This window comes from Chenopodium album, chromosome 1 (assembly GCF_948465745.1).
Source record: "Chenopodium album chromosome 1, dcCheAlbu1.1, whole genome shotgun sequence".
Classification (NCBI taxonomy): Eukaryota; Viridiplantae; Streptophyta; class Magnoliopsida; order Caryophyllales; family Amaranthaceae; genus Chenopodium; species Chenopodium album.
Window position 1 is genome coordinate 69,040,335 of NC_137834.1, and position 25,149 is coordinate 69,065,483.

General features: G+C 32.6%; 1 protein-coding gene across 2 annotated transcripts; it reads left to right on the forward strand.

The window, feature by feature from the left end:
* Positions 1–11,480: 11,480 nt before the first annotated feature.
* On the forward strand, positions 11,481–24,579 carry LOC145557589 (elongator complex protein 2-like). Of its 2 annotated transcripts, XM_081618763.1 has the most exons (10): positions 11,481–11,676; positions 11,766–11,853; positions 13,058–13,143; positions 13,800–13,953; positions 16,778–16,938; positions 17,073–17,738; positions 20,153–20,468; positions 20,612–20,829; positions 23,032–23,209; positions 23,916–24,579. In XM_081618763.1, the coding sequence occupies exons 1-10, from the start codon at positions 11,539–11,541 to the stop codon at positions 24,413–24,415; spliced, it is 2,505 nt and encodes an 834-aa protein (XP_081474889.1). In that variant the 5' UTR covers positions 11,481–11,538; the 3' UTR covers positions 24,416–24,579. The 2 variants fall into 2 exon arrangements, with proteins under 2 accessions (XP_081474889.1, XP_081474894.1); XM_081618768.1 differs by lacking the exons at positions 11,481–11,676; positions 11,766–11,853 and having other exon boundaries at positions 13,777–13,953.
* Positions 24,580–25,149: the final 570 nt, after the last annotated feature.

Genomic DNA, 25,149 nt, shown 5'->3' on the forward strand with positions numbered 1-25,149 from the left:
TTGCAACGTTGCCTAAGCCACCTTCATCGTCCCAGAGCCGTCGCCGTCTTCGACCCCTAAAATACATCATTATTTGAATAATTTTGATACAAATTTTGTTGGTTACAAGATTGTTTGGCTCGATTGAAGCAAGATTCAAGTTTTATAAAGTTTCAATTTCACCTAAATTAAGCCACTTCATTAATTTGGAAGGTAAATTCATGATTTTCATTCTAATAATCAAATTGGGGAAAAAAAATAGGGTTTATAATCTTAAGTAGAACCTTTGATTTTGGATTCACATAAAACTATCAAACTGTAATTTTAATAATAAAAAAGAGAACACTATTAATAAATAGCATAAAATTAATTTTTTTTTTTCTTTGGAAGAAATTGACGATATATAATTAAACATTCCAACTTTAAATTGATAGTCAGTACAAAGTATTCAATTTTTCTTGTTAATTTTTCTTTTTAAATTTTAATTTGTTTGATTCTTCAATTAAAAATTATCCACTGATTAATTAAATAATTTCACTTTTTCAATGTTTAATTACTCTGCATATCTGTAGAGAATCTATTCTTCTTTATAGATCTGATGGAATTTGAAATCCAAAAATTGAAATTCTACTATTTCCCAAACAAATATTCTGGAATTGAATTATAAGAATTCAAATCCTGAAATTGAAATCTTTCATTTGAAATGAATTGAGTATATCCAAACACAACCTTAATTTCATTTTAATTGTTTCTTTGATTCAATTCAAGGATTTTTGGGTTTTGCATTTTTTCATTTTGATGTCAAATATCTTCATTAATCAAGTCAATTTAAAAACTAAAGTTAATCAGTAACTTGTAATTTGATGCTTCATATAAGATGTATCAATTTACGGTTATGAGAATTTTGATAAGTTTTTAATAAGTTTTGTTTATATGTATTGAGTTTAAATATCTATAGAAGTATTTGATATTTTAATGGATTTAAAGTGTATGGATTTTCTCACCAAAAAAAAATGTGTATGGATTTAAAGTGTTGTAAGTATCTCTATGAAAATAGATGTTCAGTTAAATTCGATAACCATATGAAACAAACATTTTCCATATAAGTATAATCGCATATGGTTTTAATTTGTTTCATTTCTCAGCCAATATGTTTTAGAATTTTGGTTTTTGAATTTAACACTACTATTAATTTTTTTTTTTACTAGCAAAAAATACAAATACAAAAACAATTATTAAATTATAATACATTAAACCGTTGTGCATCGCATGGGTTGAAGACTAGTTAATACATAAATAAAAAAAATGTGACAAATCTTATACATAAATAAAAAAAATAGCAAAATAATACATAAATTAAAGATTTGATATGTCTATTCACTATATCTAAATTGACAATTTTTTTATCATAAATTGTGTCAATCAATATCATATCAATATACAATACCAAAACAAACACCGAGAATGACACATGTCACTTCTTTTTTTTTTCCTCCAAAATTCCCTCTTTCCCTTTTTTTTTATATTATTTTTATACACAAAATATTCACCAGATCATATAATTATGGTATTTTTTATTCACATATTTTTTTTTATTTGTAATAAAATATTTTCCAAATCTACTACTTTATATCTTATAAATATTACTCCACCATATTTTTTTTTAAAAAAAAAAGTCTTAAAGGACACTATATAACATTAATGAAAGCCATACGTCATCTACAATAGACAATCAACGATAATGAAAACAGATAAAATAAAATCAAACAGAAATTGACCGGGGAAGGGCTAAGACATATCTTTAAATAGCATAATACATATATTTTATTCTTTATAATTATTAACATGAATTATTTTAAACAAGGTAATTGTAATATAATATTTTTAAAACCCGATGAATTCATTACTGTTATTGTTCTTATTCTTCTTCTTCTTCTTCTTCTTCTTCTTATTATTATTATTATTATTATTATTATTATTATTATTATTATTATTATTATTATTATTATTATTATTATGTTCTTGCAATATTTTTCATTGAGAACTTTCAAAATATTATTGTTATTAGAAATCTTCCTATTTTTTTTTTTTTGACATAATGAAATCTTCCTACTTAAGTACTAATAACTTATGAATTATTTCTTGGACAAAGATATGACACTATTCCATTTATTTCTTGGACAAAAAATATCTTTTTTTTTTAATTTTAAACTATTTATAATTATATATTACTTATTTATGTTTTCCACTATTACAAAGTGTATTAAATGCACAATGGTTTAAGTTTTGGTGCAATTTTTATGTTCTTTATATTTTGATTAGAATATCTTTTTTAATATAAATGGGAATTTTTTTTAATATATTTTTTTAAAAAATTTTAAACTATTTATAATTATATATTACTTATTTATGTTTTCCACTATTACAAAATGTATTAAAGGCATAATAGTACAAGTTCCGGTGGAATTTTATGTTCTTTATATTTGATTAGAATATCTTTTTTTAATATAAATGGGAATTTTTTTTTAATATTTTAATTGGTTTCTCCCCTAATTATAATATATACGAAGAAAATAATGGGATGAAGGGAGTATACAATATAACTTAACATTATAATTATTATAAACTCTAATATATGTATGCACTTTTTAAAAAAATTTCTTAAATATTTTCATATTATTATATTTTGTTGGGAAAAAAATTGACCAAATATCTTAAAACGGAATTATTATTCATACCCATTGGGTGTAACACATAATTTTAATATACTTATGCTCTAATTATTTTTTGTTATATTCCGTGTTTGATTTTATATTTGCAAAAATAAGAAGAAACTAAACACTAATTTTAATATACTTATGCTCTAATTGTTCTTTGTTATTTTCCATGTTTGATTTTATATTTGCAAAAATAAGAACAAACTAAACACAACCTATGTTATAGTTGTGTTATGTGGATGATAGTTTTATATTAATTTTTTTTTAAAAAAAATACATTTTATAATTACCATGCATTGCACGGGTACTAAGCTAGTGTTATGTACTACCGATGATAATAATAATTTCATTTTTTGAATTTAAATATATGTTAAAAAGCTCCAAGAAAGCAATTTGAATTTCAAATATTAAAAAAATAGTTAAAATAAAATATGTGACGTTTCCTTCTACAATTAAATATTAACAACTACTCCCTCCGTCCCTTTATTACATGCCTATTTCTCATTTTGCACGGGAATTAAGAAAGTTAAAGATTCCTTAAAACTAAAAATTGGGAGTACAAATATGCATGTGAGATAGAGAGAAAGAAAAGGTGATTGCGAATTAGGAGAAAGAAAGTATTTGGAATTGATGTAAAGTACAAAAAAGAAAAATGATGACAAATCATCAAAATAAGAATAATATTGGAAAAAAGTACAACCTTAAATAGAAACAGACACTTAATTTTGGTCACCCCAAAAAGGAATACAGGCATGTAATAAAGGGACGGAGAGAGTATAAATTAAAGGGGGAAAAAAATTAGATTCTTAACATAATGTATGACATACATAAGGACTACAAAGTATAATGTACAATGTTTTAAGAAATTCATTTGGTTAATAAGAAGAAAATTGTACCAATTTGTTGATGAAATTGAATAGATTAAAATATACATATTGTCAAATGCGTTCTTAAAATAGCTATGTGGCTAATAGGCTCTTTTATAATAACTAAATGCATTATAGGCTCTTTTTATTATAAATTCATTACTCCGTAAGAAAAATTCATCAATATCAATATATATTATTAAAACTCAATGGCAAGAATTGTAATCTTACCATGTGTCGCAAATTTCGCCATGTGTTACCATATCATGTTATTATTGATCATTAATAATGTTTCCTTGCAAAAAATTCTAATTTATTAGCATTAATATTTGAACTCATTACCTCATATTCTTCATTTAATTTAAAATTCAACCACCACTTTAATAACATTTTTTTTTTAAAGATCTAATAACACATCTTATGGTAATTAATAAAGTTATATTAAAATGAGTTATTCATATTTATTATTTTTAAATTTTTAATTGTCTTATATGTGTGTATTTTAACAACAATATAATACGATTACAAAATTAATTTTATTTCTTTTAGTTACTCATTTATAATTCTTATACTATGTTATAGTTATTTTAAATATTTAACCCAAAAAAGTATAGCAAAATTTTGTTTTTTTTTTCTTTTAATCACAATGTATGTTTACTTAAGGATATATATATATATATATTTTTTTTTTGACCACTGAAGAATAAAAATCCATTTAACAAATAAAAAAAATAATATATACGATAAAACATTTAGGTTACCGCATATTATTAAATAAAGAATTTTGATGTTCAATAATATTTGCAAAAATTAACAAATGTTTTTTTTTTAACAAACCGCATATATGTATATATGTATAGAAATGGGATCATGTGAGAACCAAGTCCTATAATAGGAACTAGGAATTCATCGTGATCGTTGATCACACTCAATCCAACGGCTCATGCTTCACCCGGGCTTTTTCAATTTCATTAAGGGTATTTTTGTAATTTCGTCAATTGAATGACCTCCCTTCTTTTTCAGGCACTGCTTCATTTTTTTTCTCTCTCTTCTTCCGCATTATCTCTCTCTACCTTCATATTCTCTCAAGGCGATTTTTCGCGATCTGCTCTTGTGGTTTGCTTTATTTGAAAATTGTTAGGGAAGATTGGTAAGTAGATGGATTTGATTGGTTGACTTTGAAGCATGTTTATTTGATTTACCCTGGATCGTTTGTACTTGATTTTTACTTTTGGGGTGAAGCATATTTATTGATTCATTGATGAGATCTTTGCTTAGGGACAAGCAAAGGTTTGGCTTGGGGGAGTTTGATGTGTCTATTTTATATAGTATTTTACCCCCGTCCCTTGGTCATAATTAGTAGTGTTTTTGGCTCTTTTGAGCCACTTTTATCACTAATTGGTGTTTTCTAGTGTTTTCGTAGATTTGGTTGACTTTTGCAGGGATTTATGCTTTTGGAGTATTTTCCCGATTTATTTTGGAGCAATCACGAACATTGGAGAAGCACGACCAGATTCTATAGCCCAGGGCCGGTTAGAGCCATCAAACCGGTGATTAAGGGCTCGGTATAAGTGATACCGGGGCATTTGGACCAAGTATTCAAGACCGGAAGAGGAAACCCAGATTGGCCCGAAGTATTGGAGCCCAATCGTAGTCCAAATAGTGGCCCAAGTGAGTCGCCCGGCCAAAGAGGCTGGCGCCCGGAGGCGCGCCCGGCCGGGCAGGAGAAGCTAAGGCTGGCGCCCGGTGACGCGCCCGGCCGGGCGCGAGATTAGTATTAAGGATAAAAAGGCGCACCCGATCGGGCGGTGCCTCGCCCGATCGGGCGCGTGTATTTATTAGTTGACGATTAGCGTCGTTTTAATTTGTTTTAGTTTAGGATTTTTATACGGAGTATAAATACTCCTCTGTAATACGATCTCTTGACTCCTTCTCTTTTTCTGTTACTCTTTCCTTACTCTCTTAATTGTTCTCTTAGATTTCTTTCTCCTAAACCTTTGTTCTTAATCTACTCTTAATTCCAGATTTATTTTGGTAACGATTTCTCTTCTCTTAATCTTAGTTGTTTATTTTATTCCTTTCATCATGACTTATTTTATTGCTTTGATTAGTTTATTTTTTAATATGTGCGAGTAGTTTTATTTCTAGGGTTTATGGGGATCCATAAATAATATGAAGGGGTAATTTGTTGTTGTTGATTATCAATGCTAGATTAATTTCCTATTGATTTATTTAATGCTCTGTGACTAGATTAGGCCTATCTTTTATGCATGAGTTTGACAACATTGATTCGAGATTCGAGAGATGAGAGCTGATGTTTAGGTCTAGTTTCAATAGGCAGATTAATTTATAAATGGTTAAGTCGAGATTCGAGAGATGAGATTTAATACCGGTAAATTAATTGTGTGATTGTAATACGTAGCGAAAGCCCTTTACAATCTGGTTTAATTGATGCATTGATGATTGACTATTATTGATTATTGGTATTGCATGATAATTTCTTATTGAATTGTTTTAACGTTTTACAATTGCGGCTTGTAAAAGTATAGCAATATTAAATTGATGAATCGAGCAGATGTTGATTTGATATTAAAGGCTATTTTCAATAAGAACTTAGATCTAGTAAATTACGAAAGCCTGTTAGATCTATGTTGATTAATAAATTGCGAGAGCCTGTTAATCGTGTTATTTATGCAATATCAATGATTGATTACTATGTTTTACCCTGGAGTATTAATTATTGGTGAACCTATGCCCTAGATCCTTTTATATATTGTTTTCTCCCTATTCTCAATCTTAGTAGTTTAGTTTCTTATTCGAATATAAATATTGGTTACTTAGATAATTTAGATTATAATAATTAATTAGGAGTAAAAAGACTTGTTTCCCTGTGGAGATCGACCCTACTTCCCTATCTACTTTAGTTAGAGGACTTAAGAATTATTTTTGATTTGGGGATACGACTTTACCCTGTCAGAGACACAAATGGGTGTCTACAGTACTACACTTAAAAATTCAAATAATATTGATAGTTGAGATTTACCTTTGCTGTGGAGTTCTATATATAGAGATGAATATATTTGTGATCACATCAATTGTCAAGCTAGTTTAGTTTTTAACGGCTAGTGTTTTAGACACTAGTAGTCTAGCACTACACTTGAGAATAAACTTGATCAATACTTTAACAAGTAGTGTAATGGCTAATTTTTTTTTTAACATAGTAATGCACTTGAGCATTCAACTTTGTAGACTAGATAACTTAATTATAAAAAGTAGTTTGGCATAAAAATTTATTGATCACAATTTATTTAGATAAAAAAACATTCTAGAAACAAGTTGGCATGCATATAGTCTACTCATAGTAATAATGTAGCAGACATAACAACATTACTCTATTCCATACTTTGCCTTAATAATCATGCATATTTGGTCGTGATTTTTCCTTGTGCTTTCATCCATAGTCGAAGTATCCTTGAGTAGTACCTCAAAATCAGTTTGACAAACATGTTCTTGCATCATTGTAAGTCTTTTTGTAGCTAAATCTTCAAATTGATTCCACTTATCCTCAACAATTTCAGAACTTGTCTTCTTACCCCACTTCTTCCTTTCCGCAGCTTTCGCCGCCTTCTGACCAATCGGACGTTCATCTAATAGTTGCACATCATTTTTTCGCTAGTATCATGGTTAGTGGTATACGTACCTGTAGACACCCAAATGTGTTTCCCCAAAACCAAACCCAGTGATGAATACCTTTCATGTCATTTGCTTATCGAACAAAGCGAAAGTGTGAAAAGTCTAGTGATGAGGATGTTTTTATTAAAATATCTCTTCTTTCTGTTTTTAAAAATATTTCTTTTCTTACCTTATTTATGAAAAACGTGCATAACAGTTTAGTTTGGTCCATGATAAGGGTCCAATAATGGTGTAGTTGGATAGGGATTGAAAATACCTTTCCAACGATATATTATAAGCCCAATTCCGATGAATAATGAGGAAGTTATGGCCAAAATACTAAACTGGGCCTGATTTGGTTTTTATATGCGGTCCAATGATCTAGAGGAGGGCCTACTATTAATTATCATTCCTAAAGATATTAGGATTGATTATAGTCTTCTAGAATACTCTAGAAGGTTCTTTTAAATCCTAATGGAGTTAGGATTGATAATTATGTTTTAAAGAGTTTGAAATTGAATAAAACTACTCCTTTTTAGAATCCTTGTTTTGTACGAAGTGGAATATATTTAGCTTTTATTTTTGTGCCTCATAATATTTATCCAAATTTTATATGGTTGTATATATCTTGAAATTATCTTTCCAATGAAATATTATAATATTAAATCCGAGCTATAACGAAAAAGATATGAATGGAATATGAAACTCTATCCAAAACTGACACCCTTCCACTATGTCGGCAATATCTTTTTATCTACAAAAGATTTTAATCTTATTCCAATTGGGTTGGAAAGTAGATTCAAGAGCTTTCTAACAACATATTATATGCCTTATTTGGACTTCCGGATCAAAAGATATGATAAAACCAAAAAAACGCGTGAAACTGATTATTAGCGTCTGACGACAAGCATAAGCGCTTGGCGCTAAGGCTTGGCGCCTGGCGCTAACCTTCAGTGCCTAGCGCTAATGTCCAGCGTTTGGCGCTAACCTGTTTTATTCTCGTCGAAACTCTGATTTGTTTTTTCTATCCGTCCGGCTGATTTTCTCTATAAATAGTCTCCTAAAATCTACGTTTTCCATCATCAAATATCATCAATTTTTATCAATTATCCTCAATTCTTCTCATCAACTCTCATCAAGAATTTCTTGATTCTCTCTCTCTTTCTAGCCAACCCTTTTACAAACACAATTCCTCATACATTAGCACTAGACACACCTAGCCAAGTTCGAAGTTGCCTTCGCCCTAGACGTGAAAGGTTTGATATTTCTGAGGGTTTGGTCCCTAATCTTTATTTCAATTATTTAATTTAATTATTTGATTTATTATTTTCCTTGAAGTTACTAACGCGTGCATTTTGTTATTAGAAAGAGGTACGAGGCATCCAAGTAAGTGCTTTAATTGATTTATTGTTATTATGATATAGAAATCATGTCTAGGGTGTTTTGATCTTCCTAGTATCATGTTTAGGGAAAAGGTTATAATATCAAATATGCTTATTATGATTTCTGCGATGCTTTCTATTTTCTTTACCTAATATCATGTTAGGGCTAAAACTTTGATTTTTATTGTTTAGTGACATGCTAGGGTTTGTTATTAATCTTGTTAGTATCATGCCTAGGATCTTGCTATTATTATGCTTTAACATGATCATTTTAATTGTGATTATTATTATAATTATGATTGTTGTGATGATTATTATTATGTTGCTTGATATTTATTGTTATTGCTTGATCACACCTTTTATGCATGTTTAAAGGGAATTGATACTTGTAATCACGCTTAATAAGATAATTAATAATCTTATTTAGGGTTAATATATATGATTATAATTCAAGTGATCGCCAATAATAGATTTATTTGTGCATTAATATTCAACCAACATAGATAAACATGTTTAGGGTTAATCCTATTTATTGCATGTTAGTCAGAAAGCGCTCATGAATACAATCAGAATAAAGTAGAGGCTTGTTATTAGGGAAGGTTCAATCTCTTATAGGTTGGATTTGTACCTTCATCCCCGAACTACCAGTCATGGTTCCAGACCTATTGGAGTTAACGATCTCCTAGATCGTTAAGGGGTGTAATCTTCACCCTGTGAACGGTTTACAAGTTCCTAAAACTTGTTGGCGACTCTTTTGCTATAGCTTCCTTCCCTTTGGATGCCACCGTACTTAAGTGTATGATCACAGTGGGGTTCAAGTTTGGGATAATGCTTGAAATATTCCTTACAATACCCGACCTTGATAATTTTGTTCTCTTTAATGAATTGCTTTGTTTTGTTGAAAATACTTGCCATTTCGGATCAGTGTGTAGGACTTCCTAAGCATGTAGGTAGTTAAACTTTCTTCCCTCATTACGTTCAGAAAACAAAATTTTTGCCTTATTAATGATGTCTTCTTCATTGTTCCCACTTGAATGGCTTTTTTTTTACTTGTATGTAGCACCCATTAAACTTACTAACATCGTACTCATTTTGAACCAATGGTTGGACAATTTATTAATTGGTATCTCTGGCTCTTCTTCTTTCCATGTATAGTATTCAGCTATGTTTCACCAATACAATTCCTTAGTTTGATCGTTGCCTTTGATTGGATCCTTTGAAATGGTTATCCAACTCTTGCACAAACCAACGTCTTTAATTTGGCTCCATTTCAACTTAACAGTTTTGTCAATACCTTGATTGGTTCTCTCGTCATTGTAAGATTGCGTAAGAGGAGTTTGGGATTCGTCACCCTACCTTGTAATTGGAGACTCTTCATCATCTAGCCTAATAATTGGAGACTCTTTGTTGGTGCTTAAGTCTCCTATGACATCTCTTCTTGTGTTGTCATGAGCCAAATCTTGTTCATGAATGATTGGAGGATATGTAAAAAATCCCGGATGAGTTGGACGATAATCTGGCCTAACTGTGTGAGGATGATATGTTTGGAAATATGTCTTTGGTGGATATGGAGTCATAGGACTATAGTAATTCTCAGAAGGATGATGAAGAACCGGTCGAATTGCAGAGGTTTGAGGATGTGAGAATTTTGGAGTTAAAGCATGAGAGTTTTGATTTTCAGAATTAAAACAAATTTCTGAATAATCATAGTAATACGGGTCTTCAAAATTATCCATATGAAAATTTGATAGTGCAACAATCTAATATATATATATAAAGGGGAGTTTTTTCCCGAGTTTTTAGAGAGCCACATAGGATCTAATTTTCTTAGCGCGCCATGTAAGATTATAAATCTTAGTAGTAGCCAATTAAATAGGAGATAATTAATTTCTTTTAGAATTAAATAATTCAAATGCCATGTAAGCAAAATTGGCGAATAAGATTTTTAAGTTTAAATTAATTAAATATTATATATTATCTTTTAATATTAGGAATTTTATCTAAATATATAACAAATTTAAGGCTCATAAAAAAAAACAAACAAATCGTGCATCGCAAAATAAAGGAGAGTTTTTTCCCGAGTTTTTAGAGAGCCACATAGGATCTAATTTTCTTAGTGTGCCATGTAGGATTATAAATTTTAGTAGTAACCAATTAAATAGGAGATAATTAAAATCTTTTATAATTAAATAATTCAAATGCCATGTAAGCAAAATTGGCGAATGAGATTTTCCAATTTAAATTAATTAAATATAAAATATTATCTTTTGATATTAGAAATTTTATCTAAATATATAACAAATTTTAGCACATAAATATATGTATAAAAAAATTATTTTTAAAAATTCAAACAAACCGTGCATTGCATGGGCTTCATCTAGTACTATGTATTTCAGAGTATGGAGAAGCAAGTACAATGAGTTTCAAATTAAATAATTGTACTTTTTTTTTTGAAAAAACTAGCTGTTATAAAAATTAGGTAGCAAATAGAAAGTAGTTGTTGTAAAATATATTTACCAAATAAGTAGTAGTCGTTGGATACAAATTACATGGGAAAGACTTAATTGGTGAAATAACCAATTTATTTTGGCAAGTTTTATTCTCAAGCAAATTAGCTTGGCTTAGCCAAGTTTTTGTCAAGCTAATTGTGTTTTTAAGTTCCAATAGTCTAGCTAGTAGTTAGGGAATTATTGAAATTGCAAGCAACTCTTTTAGCTACATCTATTGGATTTGCTCTAAATCGGGGCTTGCTTTTTTTTAAGGTTTGGTAAATCTTTTTATTAAAAAAAAAAAAACAAAGAGACCAGTTGTATTAAGAACAGGTCTTTACGTAGCATATAAAATTCCTTAAAACCCCCATTTTCAATTTAGGCGTGCTTCTTCTGTCTTCAACCTCTCGAACAAACACCTAGCCGTTCAGCCATGAGTTTGAGCAACTGCGCAGTAGAGAGAGCTTTCATTGGAGCAGGCTGCAACAAAATCGTCAACAATGTTTCTTGGGGTGCCTCTAATCTTGTTGCTTTTGGTGCCAATAATGCCGTTGCCATTTTCTGCCCTCAGGTTACGTTCTTATAATTCTTTCTTGATTCTTATTTGCAAATTCATGGACTTTGCAAATTTTGATTTCAATTTTTCTGGGTGTGTTGCAGAAAGCCCTGATTTTGACTACACTTCCTGGTCACAAAGCTGCTGTTAACTGCACTTATTGGTTACCCACTTCAAAGTTTGCTTTTAGAGGTTTTTTTTGTGCTTTATCTTTTGTTTTTGTCATTTGGGGTCTTTGAATTTATTCAATACTTTGAATTCTGAATTCAATTTCTGTTTTATGGGATTGTTTGATAGAGATGGTTTGTGTTCAAATGGGGTTTTCCCCTGGTGTTGAAATGATGGATGGCGGCGATGCCATGGCCGGGTTTATATTGCATTATCATTGTCTAAAGTTAATTATTGTATAACAAGTGATTAGGGACCTGGAATACATTGTATAATTGTGCTACCTTTGTGAAAACCCTATTAAAGTTAAAATTTTAGTATAAATTGCTACAATATCATTTGAAATTGATGTTTTACTTTTGTTTCCATAGTATTGAACCACTTGTTATAAGGAAAGGTATGTTAGGGGATCCAATCATTGTCTGATACCGTTTTAAGAACTGTGATCACCTTTCCCGAACAAATTAGATAGTACATGTGACTAATTTACAAACATGAGGAGTACTTTTAGTTTCATACCCGCCTGAAGTTCATGGATCTCCTACACTAGATAGAAGTCAAATCATATGAACTTTATCAGTATCATTTTCATAAAAAAGACAGGATATTTTGATTAAACTTTGTTTTATATTTTCGTAACCCTTGAAGGTCTTGATCAAGGCTAATAGCTATAGCTATTAGCTAGTGCTAAAATTTTGGATTGTTAATAGTTAAATGAAGACTACAGCCACTGAAAAGTTGTATGGAAATTGTTTTCAGTTTTTCACAGTTAATCTGCCTACAATTAGTGACTTTGTAGCAAGTAAGCAACTGATGTCCTAAAATAACATTAATGTTAAGTCAAGTAACCGAGTATCTGATTACCTCTTGGATTTGAGCTTACCCATGCCTTTATTGACACAATCGTGTTCTCTCCTGAATCTTATCCTTCTCGATTTCTATCGTCTTTCCCTCCCCTTTTTTCTCCCAAATCACGGTATATATGAGTTGCATGTGATTATCACTTCAGTCTTCAGTTGTAGTATAATGTTATCACTCAAATTATGAATTTTCTTGTAAGTGTTGTAATAGATTGGTACTAAGGACAATATATCAATTCTAGTATCTTAGAAAATGTGGTTTGATTCAAGGATGGCCTAAAATGAGAAATGAGTGACTTTTTGCTCTACCAGTATTAAAATTGAAAGCTTTCAGCTGCTGATTCATCATTTTTTTCTTTCTGAAACAGTTCAACAACTAGGGCAGCATTATTTGCTCTCTGGAGATGCTGACGGGACTATTATTTTGTGGGCAGTTTCTCTCACAGATAAAAAGGTATTCCATATTGCTTTATAGACAAAGCAGCTGTGTTTTATTGTTGGCTAGGTCTTAATCTTAGCTCTTCAGGGCTTGGGATTTGAAGTTGTATTTAATGTCTGACTGATTTCCTTGACATTGTTTTTACATATTGCTTCTGGCCACAACAATAACAACGATCTTATCTTTCTTTTGATGTTTTCTGATACCAAATACGATTTCATGTTTAATTTAAGTCCTTTGACCTATTCCCCCCCTCCCCCCACCCAAAAAAAAAAAAGAAGCATTTCTGTCCATGTGTGTGACTATTTGTCAAACAGCTTGCCACAAACTTATTGTTTTCCCCGACTTTATTTCCTTCAGGTTTCAAAGTATTATTTCAAACCCAATTTATAATGCTAGGATCAATATGATATGTTAATCATTGGAGGGAAGTTTAATAGCTGAAGTCATTTCTGTATTCTGAATCTTAGTACTATGTTTGTTTGAAAAAAGAAAACCAGAATGGTCTTGGCAATGTAATACTTATTTTATACTTTTTCGGATTTTTTTAATCATTCTGGAACTGATTAGCTCAAGAAATAGTTGTGTTGTGGCATAAATTTTCTCAGTTGCTCAATATGTGTGGACTTCTTCATTAACTGAATGTAGGATTCACTAATCTGTGACTACAGTGGAGACAAGTATTGACTGTACCGCAGCCTCATAAGAAAGGTGTTACATGCATCTCTGGAATAATGTTTTCTTCAACAGAAGCAATTTTTGCTTCAACTTCTTCTGATGGTACAGTGAACATCTGGGAAATCATTCTTCCAGTAACTTCCCAAGGTTGGTGATATTTTTAATTACTTACCTGTTTTGTACATTTTTTTCCATCTAGACCATGCAAAACTTCTTTAATGTTGATTGTAATATTTACCTTATTTCTGTCTGGTCCTTTTAGCAAAGCTCAGAGGACTACTCTTCCCTGCATATATATCCTTCAAATTTTTCTGATTTTGCTCTAGCCACAGATCTCATAATGTAAAGCATGACGAACATGCTTTTCCTCCCAATTCTAACCTAAAGTAATCTTAAGATGCAACATAATAGAGGAGTGGATGCTGAAATCCATAACACGCTTCTTAAATCTTAATTCTGAAGAATCTGTTTATAAGATGTGGAGCATCTTTATAAGAAACAAAAGATGATGGTTGCCTCTTGTACAACTCGCCTCTTGTACAACTCTGGATACACAACATACAAATATCATATCACTTATTAAGGGGTCAATTTGATGGCTATCTTACATATACGCCTACCCAAAATACATCATCCTGGCAAAAGCTTAACTTCCTTTTGAAATGCTAGACTTTTATGTAATAGAGGCTATGAAAAAGAAGCAGGATCTTAGCATCTTCCTTTAGTTTTTTCTTGAATGGGAAAGATCGTTGATTATTGAATAATATATGATATATAGAACAATTGATAAAATCAATTGAATATGTTGCTATACTTATGTACTTCGTAGTAAATAAGCTATGTGTTAAACTAATTTACCCTATTCCACTCTCTGGCAAATTTTTTAGTCAGCTGTTGAGATTAGTAGCACTGGATCTTGTTAAAAGTTCTTGAATAAGATCCATAGATTTGGTTTTTGAAGTGCTGTGTTACAGTGCAGCAAAATGTTATTCCCTTCTATGATCAATTGACCAGAACTGTCTAATTATTCTTCTAAAGAAGTCTATAAACATTTTTTAATTGATAGACAAAAGGCAATGCTCTTAATAAGACTACATAGTTGGATCTAACCTTGGCGAGTTAAAAAAATGTTAAAAGCAGCCTTATGTCAAACATTCTTAGATGAATTTGATGTTTACTAGTTGAGTTTGGGCTTGATTATAGGAAGAATAGTAAGAGAGTGAGATAATCCATTGAAATTGGTAACTTATGCTATGCTCTCTTAATTTCCCCTATTTCTCCTCTCTTTGAAAATCTGTTTTAGTTTATTCTATTTATCTGTCAGTATATGTATTGATTTTTGGTTATCTATTATCCCGTGTCTCGTTCCACTCTCTCTGACTCCCTTCTAGGAACTTAAAAAGAGCTGTATGTATTATATTCTAAGGATGGTTTTTGTTCCTTCATAAAGGGAGAATAAAAACTTTTTACATGATTTAGAGTTCTCACATAATAAATTTATTGCAACTGAAATCCTCAATTTGCTGGAATTAATAGCTGTTTCAAATATTGTTGTCAATCTAGTGAAATCTCGTGGTTTTTAAAGTTCCTTTAGGTCTTGTTTGGGAATTATCATATTATTTCAAATGATGGAATTGTTCCATATAGCTTGTTTGAAAATAATTAGAATTTGCATTTGAATTTGACTCAAACCCTAGACTTAAATGTTTAAATCAGTTTACCGAATTTAAATCCAATATCAATTGATGGCATTTCAAATCCTTTAAACCATTCTCTCTTCCCTTTTTTTGTTGTTCCCAGTTGTAAAGCCCTAACTTTTACCATGGCTGATTTTCTCTCTCCTATACACTTTCTGGACGCCCTCTACCATTGTCACAATAACAACCTTTGTGGATGCCGCCGTCACGTCAACCACTTTTGTGCCACCACTTTCACCTTTGTGAGAAACGAAAATAAACCATCGCCTTCAATGTACCGCTGCAAGACTAGACATTCATTTCATCGGTGGCAATGTGCTATGAATTTTGGTCTTAAAATTTTAAAAACCTATATCTGAATAATAATCGAAATATACAAAAGGAGAAATAAAAACATGAAGAATCTGGTCGATTTGAGCCGATTTCTGACCTATTTGGGTCAACAATTTGGGGATTTTGGAAGAACAATTAAGGAGGAGAGAGATTGAGAGGGGGAAGCAATGTAAGAGAAGAGAGAGGAAAAGACAGAGTGGGCTGTAGAAGTGAAGATGTTGCATGACAATTTAATATGAAACTATAAGTTGTTGCTGCCCAACTTTCCCAAACAAAGAACTTGGCATTGAATATCTGTATTTGAAATTACAGACTTAAAAATCCAGAATTGAAATCAAATGCTTATATCCAAACACTACCTAAAAATATTTCTAAACATGTGATTTATGAATTTTTTCTCTTAACCTGTCCATTTACGTATTCTAGACATTAAGCTCTAACAGGGGGAAAATAAACTTAGGACTTGTAGTTGTATACTCCTTATTCTACCTGACCCATGTCTACCTATCTATTTGAGAATCTTTGGGGTCATCTCCCAAAATTTTTCATTTGTTCTACAGATTATTATGTTTTTATTTAGTTTTTGACATCCTGTGCGAGGTTGTCAAGAAGACCCAAATTCAATTGCATCCTAATATGTGCATGGTATCTGTAGTGTTTGCTTATTGTACTGCTGCTTCATCTGGCTGTTTGTGCTTTATAATTAATAATACTTCTGTGTTAATAAAACTTCTGTCTTAAGTGGTCTTACTTTAAGTGCTTTATTGAGAAATCATAAGTTAAACTTTTGATCAAATTTGCCTGTATTTTTTTTGGATTGTGTTCGATCCATTCTCTTTATGGTGCAGGTGTCTTGTGTGCATGTAACCTGAAGTGATTGGTGTCATTGTTCTGATTTTTTCCAGGTGACTGTTTGGTCTCATTGATCTGATTGTTTTCAGGGGACTGCAAATTGTCGCATCTTGAATCTCTTTTTGTTGGTTCAAAAACAATGGTAACACTTGCATTAGCGGAATTACCTGATAATACAGGACATGTTGTCCTTGCCATGGGAGGTTTGGATAATAAAATTCATCTGTATTGTGGAGAGAGGACAGGAAAGGTATAGATTTGTATGGACGAGTTCTCTTTGCTTTCTTTCTTTTTCGCTTTATTTTTTGAACTTTATTCGAGGCAAGTCTTGTTGCTCATCTGGACTTCAGTTTTCTTAGTTTGCTTATCATTGGTTGGTTTCAGTTTGTTCGTGCTTGTGAACTGAAAGGACATTCAGATTGGATTAGAAGTTTGGATTTCTCCTTGCCTATAGGGAAAAATGGGGCAGGAGAGTCTTTATTACTTGTAAGCTCATCACAGGATAAATCTATACGCATATGGAAAATGGTCATACGCGAAACCTCAGACGACCCTGAAAGGAAAGGTGTTATAGGCTTAGCGTCATACATTGAGGGTCCTCTTTTTGTTTATGGCTTAGCCACCTATCAGATATCACTGGAGTCCCTCCTCATTGGACATGAAGACTGGGTTTATTCTGTTCAGTGGCAGCCACCTATTACATCCACAGAAGGAAGAGGATACCTTCAACCCCAAAGTATATTATCTGCATCTATGGACAAGACAATGATGATCTGGAAACCTGAGAGCACTTCTGGCATCTGGATGAATGTTGTTACTGTTGGAGAGCTTAGCCACTGTGCTTTGGGATTTTATGGTGGGCACTGGGATCCAAATGGGGATGCCATTTTGGCACATGGATATGGTGGGTCTTTCCATCTCTGGAAAAATGTTGGTATTGATTCTGAGAATTGGCAGCCACAGAAGGTTCCTTCTGGACATTTTGCAGCTGTATCGGACATTGTATGGGCCAGATCTGGTAAATTCTTGTTGTCAGTAAGTCATGACCAGGTATGTTCTTTCTCCCAACAGAATCCTGTTTTTGTTTAGGTAAACTAGGATTTTCTTAGTTTCACTACATCCAAAGTTCCAAACCATGTCCTATGATAGGCCACAGCCGCCACACTAGAAGTTAATCTAGACATGAAGTACTATGAGAAATCTATGTACTCCTTCCTTTTTTTTTTTTTTTTTTTAAGCAACACTTGCTATTTTCATCGGTTATTTATTCATTTTTTTTAATAAAAGCTACACTTCCTCGTTTGGAAATCCCTTTCAATTTAATAATATATCTTTACCCACTAATGTCCCCACTCTCTCTTACTTTTTCATTTCTCACTCCTCCAATGGTCTCCACTCCCTCTCACACCACTTTACTTTTCAATAAAATAATAACTTTATGTACCCCACTAACATCTTATTTTATTAAACCTCCTTAAACTCTGTGCAATCCCAACTCTAGCTTAAAAAAAAAAAAAAGATATGGAGGGAGTACCTTGTAATGCTTCTCATGCTTCTGGTGAAGTCATTGTACGGTTTATTTAATAACAGTTTGAACTCAATGAGATAAATTCAAGAGAAGAATTTGCTTAGATGAAGATTTGTTCTGGGTTAAGATAGGTGTACAATGAGAATTGAGAAACAAGGGTGACGGGTGACATTTATGATTGACCTTTATGCTGGTTTGATCTTCAAAGAGACATTGGATGACTTGCCATGTCATTCTATATACCTGCCTTATCTTAACTTTGTTTTTGATAAAAGGTTAATTGTGTAGAGTTATAGTGTCATAAATTTTACTGAAGAATCATTGTGTGTGGATTCCTACAAATGGTCACTAAGATGTGATAAATATATAATTTGGCCCTTTAACCATTTATTTCATTGATTCAGTGTTCACTTATAGTCCATAGAGGCATAAATTGCTCTCTTTTAAGTAAGTCATTCCTATCCATCCACTATATGATTGGTTGTAGCATTTTCTGTTGAATTGGATATCTTGGGTCAGATATATCTGAAAAAAAGTCGGCTTCAAATAATACAATGTTTCTGTAAATCAATGTTGACCTGTAGACAACCACAAAGCAGTTTCGTCAACATTTCTGAAATTTCATTGTGCATATATCTGCATGTGTTGGTGGTAATGAGTCAGAAGGGAGTGAAAATCTGCTGTTATTTGCCGTGAGGCAAGGTCAGAAGAGAGCTCCCTTCCCCAACACCCCCCTAAGTATCTCTCTATGTTGGCTCCCTATACTCACTGCCTAACTGCCTTAACATTGTTTCGTTTTTTTTTTCCTAGAAGAAAAAGGAATTCTGTGTAGGGTTGGGATGAGTGAACCCCAAGTTTAGGAAAGAGGGTGAGAGAGTTATTTGAGGCCATTCCTGCTCTAAATGAAAAAACACAGGCCCTGATCCGAGTTTGAATTGTTAAATTGAAAGAACACAGTAATATAAAAACTCCTATCCTATAGGAGAGAAATATTTGGCCATTTGAGCTCTGAAAATTTCTGACCCTAGTCTGAATTTGTCGTGCCTAATTACTTTTGAAAAATCAAAACTGTAACAGAAAGTTTTAATGTAGTAAAAAGTAATACCCAATTAAACATCAGAAGTAGAAAAAAATAATACAGCCTTGACATTTAAAGAAAATTGGGGAAAAAAAGTTTGATAAAACTTAAAAATTCCAGTGATTATGGTCTATCATTTTCTACATAATTATCTTCATTTTCGACTCAAAGTGAATTGAATGAAAGCTGTAAATGCTTCCTATTTCTTAGTCTTGAATATTGGTTAATATGGTTATAATAGTTCTGGTTGTTTCATTGCAGCCCCACTATTGAAATTAGAGAGAGTAGGGATGGAGGCATAATTGAGATTTGAAAGGGAGGGGGAAATAGAGAGTAGCGCTTTGCCTGGCATTTCTCAGATACTATTGGAGGAAATTATTGGGATCAGGGAATGTATGTTGAACTTGCTATTTTGACTAACTCTCCATTAATGATTAATGTAGCAGTTTGGATAAGTCATTTGATCATGTTAATTTTATACTTCAAACTCTTCCCACCATCAACCATTCACTATAGTTTCTCTTCTCAACTTCCCATTGATCTCTTAGTTTTACACGCATGTGCAATTCAGCTCATTTCAGCTTAATTATTCCGTTCTGTTGTTGCTCTTATTGAATTGTCATGCTACTTTGGTTTTCATTTTTGAAAAAAGTACTGTCTACAGTTCTTATCTTCTCATATTGATTGGTCCCACCTTAGATTGATGTTTTTCCCTTCTTAGATGCAGAATTGCAGAAATTGATTTTAAAATCCAGTTGTGGAGTTCTATGTTTTTCTGAATAGTTGGTGTGTCGTGCGATTTTTTTTTGGTTGCTTTGACCTCCTTTAAAATAGATTTTGTTTACTTGAATTTTGCAGACAACTCGAATCTTTGCTCCGTGGTTGACCCATACAGGAGATAGGTGCTCTTGGCATGAAATTGCACGTCCACAAGTTCATGGTCATGATATTAACTGTGTGACGGCCATACAAGGGAAGGGAAACCACCGCTTTGTCAGTGGAGCTGATGAGAAAGTGGCCAGAGTGTTTGAAGCCCCTTTATCCTTTCTGAAGACATTGAATTGTGCTGTTTCACAGGAATCTGACGTCCCAGAAGACATTCAGCTGGATGTCCAAATTTTAGGGGCAAATATGTCTGCTCTTGGATTATCGCAGAAACCTATTTATGTTCATGGTGACTCCTCACTCTTTTTTTGTATGGAAGTACTGTTTCTGTAACCATATTGCATTTTAGACATGGGCATGTCTAGACAATAGAAAAATAAAAGTTCATGATGTGAAGAGCAAATAGTCACAGTTTAAGTTTGATTTGTGCAGCTGCGCAGGAAAGTATAGAGAGACCTGACACAGAGGTCGTTGACACACTTGAAACTGTTCCTGAAGCAGTACCAGTTACATTAACTGAACCACCTATTGAAGAGCAACTGGCATGGCATACATTGTGGCCAGAGACACACAAGCTTTATGGTCATGGAAATGAGCTGTTTTCTCTATGTTGTGACCATGAGGGAAAGCTTGTTGCTTCCTCTTGCAAGGTATGGAACTTCCTCTATTAATTATGATTCTCAGGGCATGTAATGTGCTGGACATGTGTTGTTTTATATCATTGATACTTTTATTAATTTTGTTAGTAATTTCATAAATGTTGGATAGTTTGAAGTATGCAACATGGATATGTCAATTATATATTTTATATCATGTTTTTTCTGTTTACTAGTTAATGATCACAGTATAACACCTAAGTATATAGTATTAGCTATGGTACCATTCTGCCAGATATGCCTCCAGCATCATTACTTTATGACAAATCCTAGCGCAAGTTATATAGAAGTAACAAATACTCTTTTTTTTTTTTTTTTGTTTTTGTGTGTGTGCGCTTTATTTATTTATTTATTTATTTTTTTTTTTTTTGGGGGGGGGGGGGGGGGTTGAGGGTGAATTACTCCATCCTTCAGGAGTCCAGCCAATTTTGTTCAGCTATGTACTCATCTTCTTGAATTTGCTCTACTGGTCTTGGAAATTGATATGAAATGATGAGCTCAACACTATTAATTATTTTGGGTCATTATGGAAATGAACCCTGCTCAGTATTTGCACCACAATTTGCCAAGTTTCGATGTCTTTCTTTTTGGCTATGGCTTGTAGGAATGTTAATGATCTGTTGATTGAAGAAGAGTTGATTGTTGAAATGATGAGACTTGGGTTTAAGCTTTAATTTAGCTATGAGCGTGATTTAACCACTATGTTAGTTTCTGGGCCCTTGCTGGCCAATCTTTACTTCCTAGGATCAGTTGAATCCTTCCCTTCCCGCATATTTCTGTGGGTCTTGCCGAAATCAATTGTTTGGAAGAAAGTGTTTTGTACCATGATTTTGCTCGATGGTTGATCTTTCAGCAATTTATCATACTTTTGTTTGTTTCTACATCTAGATTTGATCCAATAGGACAAACAACAGTATAGGCGTATAGCTATTATTTTTGGTGCTTCATGACTCTTCTCTTACAGCCATGCCATGCTAACATGTCATAAATTTTGGCCCTTATAATCATAGAAAATTGGAAATTGCATTTATAGTAGTTGATCCGTACAGCAAATTTCATGTCAGAACAGAACCCTTGAACCACTATTTACCTTGAAACCCACCAAGGACTTGACACATGCCACCTACTTGAAATGGATTTTCATATGCCTAGGCAACGAGTAGAAGAGATCATCCTGCTCTTAAATCCTACTATCCTAGGTTCTTGGCACCTTATATGACTTGGGATGTCCTCCCACAAAGCATCATATTCATTCACAAACCACTAGATCCACCTTGCTTTTAGAGCTTCATGCATAGATTAAAAAAGGAATTCTAAGACCTCCAGCATGTCTGGGTCGACAAAAATTTTCCCTCATGATCTATGGTAAATCTTTATCAGATTCATTTATTGCTCATGTGAACTTTCTTCAATTTTTCTAGCTTTGAACCCCACGGGCTAGGATAGTGAACATAACAGTGTAATTGGCAAGGAGGAAATGGTGCTCTAACCCCCTCTCAACAGTGGATTTGGTTTCTGTGCTGCAATACTTGCATGGAATCTCTTGATAATAGGATCCCAAACAGAAATGCACATGACAGGAGCAGCAATGGGTTGAAGAATAAATCTCCATCTCTTAAAGATTACAATCAGCTTTCTCTCTCTCTCTCTCTCTCTCTCTCTCTCTCTCTCTCTCTCTATATATATATATATATATATATATATATATATATATATATATATTTATTTATTTATTTGGATCCTCACCAAGTGAAATTAGCACATTCTTCTGAAGGCTGACCCATAAGCCTGACATCCAAAAAGCACAAGAGCACATATCAGATTACCATAACACCAAATTATTTAATTCCTCTCTTGATGAGCACATAGCAGATAACCCAAACTATTTAATATCTCTCTTGATGTCTCATTCCTTAGTCGTGCTGCTAATAAGCTAATACCAGATAACCCAAATTATTTAATACCTCTCTTGATGTCTCATTCCTTAGTCGTGCTGTAAAAAAGCTTTCTGTATTGCTTTTATTTGCATTATTAGTTGAGTCAAAGGGAAAACAACCTGTTTCTTACATTTAATTATGTGTTCCACATTTTTTATTTATTTATTTTTTTTCTATTTACCCTTTAATTTTCAGTGTTATGTTGAGACTGCTAATAATACATTGTGTGCTGAAGTCTTGATTTGGTATTGATTTGCAGGCCCAGACAACCTCAGTGGCAGAAATATGGCTATGGCAGGTTGGATCATGGAAAGCAGTTGGTCGGTTAAAGTCTCATAGCTTGACTGTGACGCAGATGGAATTCTCGCATGATGACAGTTTACTTCTGTCTGTCTCTAGGGATCGTCAGTTTTCCGTCTTTTCCATTGAAAGAAAAGGTACTTAGCCTAAATAAATTGTAGGTATTGTGATTGCTGACTAGTCAAATTTATGCTCTCTTCTGTCTTATTACTCTAAAATAAGTGTGTTAAAAATTATGTACCATTAAAAAAAAAATAATAATAATCTATGTACCATAGTAGCTACTGCATTGGTATTCAAATCTCACAAGTAATTTTGCATTGATATTTTAGACTAAAAAGTAGTGTGTTAATTATTTCAAGTGGTATTATGGAATAAGAAAGCTTAGTCAAGTAAATAGGTGATAGTATAGTATGGGGCCATGAAGGTAGTATATACTTTGTCATTTTATGGACTTTTGAATCTAAGAAGCATGCTGTCGTCATGCTATCTTTCTGGGAAAGCTATGGAACCCTAAAGAGATGATTGAATACCCTCTTCTCAATATTTGGAGAAGGTTAAAAACTTGCATACATGCTAAAACTATCTTGAACCTTTTCCGTCACAGTGAAGCTGCGAAAAAATGCCATTGGTTTGCTTCTGGCACTGATGTTGCTGTCCTGATACCTCAAATATTTTGAGAAAGTTGGTTTTCTGATTACATGGTCTCTCAAAACTAAATAGAAAACTAGTGATATCTTCCTCTCAAAATTTAATTTTACTCCCCTTGGATGAGTTCTCTGCTTGATGATCCTTGAACCTTTTTAGTTAAAATTCAATTTCCATTGTTGTGATGATGTACAGGTGTGGACGAAATCAGCTATGAACTTTTATCAAGGCAAGAGGCTCACAAAAGGATTATATGGGCATGCTCTTGGAATCCTTTTGGCCATGAATTTGCAACTGGTTCAAGAGATAAGACTGTGAAGTTATGGTCAGTGGTGAACAAAAGTTCCGTCAAACACATATCAACTTTGCCACCATTCTCATGTAGTGTTACTGCCTTATCTTGGCTCGGTATTGATCGTCAAAATAATCATGGTCTACTAGCAGTTGGATTGGAAAACGGATCCATAGAACTCTGGGGTCTTTCTGCTAAACTAGAAGATGGATGTATGGCAACTGTAGGATTTACAGTTAATGTTGTTGCGAAGTTTGATCCATTCATGTGCCATGCATCAACTGTGCAGCGTTTAGCATGGAGAAACTCAGAGAAGGTAGAAGACTGCAAAAGCAACCAGCTTGCTTCTTGTGGGGCTGATAATTGTGTACGTGTTTTCGAAGTGAATGTTAGTCATTGCTAGGAGGATTTGACTACATGCCGAGGCTTCAAAATTTTGCTGTAGTTCATTCTGCTTATTGTTTAAGTACTTAGTTGTGCCCCTTGACTTGTACCCCTTTTTGAGCAGTAGGTAGGTTAAGTGGTGAAATAGTGTTGATGGAATCTACAAATGATATTTTGGTGACACATCAACACTTCCGATTGTGATTTATAAAGTGATCCTTGCTGATAATGATATTCGTTCTTGAAAGCAAAAGCTCTTGCAAAGAGGAAAAAAAATAAAAAACAAAAAACAAATTCAAGCTCCAATAAGAAGGGATGTGGAGAAATTGATGTGTTTTCTACCATTTGATCTCAATGATAACTTAATTTAATTTAATTTAAGACCTAAACAATGATATTGACAACAATATGTTGAAACAAAACAAATTTTGTTTTCTCTGATCCTCCAAATTCATCCACTATTAAAGTAAATTTCATGTATATGTAATAATAGTACATAAATGTTGAACAAACAGCTAAACTTTGTTTGAAATTGATGTGCAAAAAAAAAAAAAAAAAAAAGAAAATTGATAACATGATTACAATGTATTTGGGCATAACAACTTTTCATCTAATGAAAGCAGAAACAAATATTTCATTCCTCGTGAAAGAAAATTTTAGCTTATCTATTGTAATGCCTAGGGTCTATAAAATCTCAGGATCGCCCTTTATTCTTACATAATTACACTGAATTAATAAATAACTTGTCAAGTC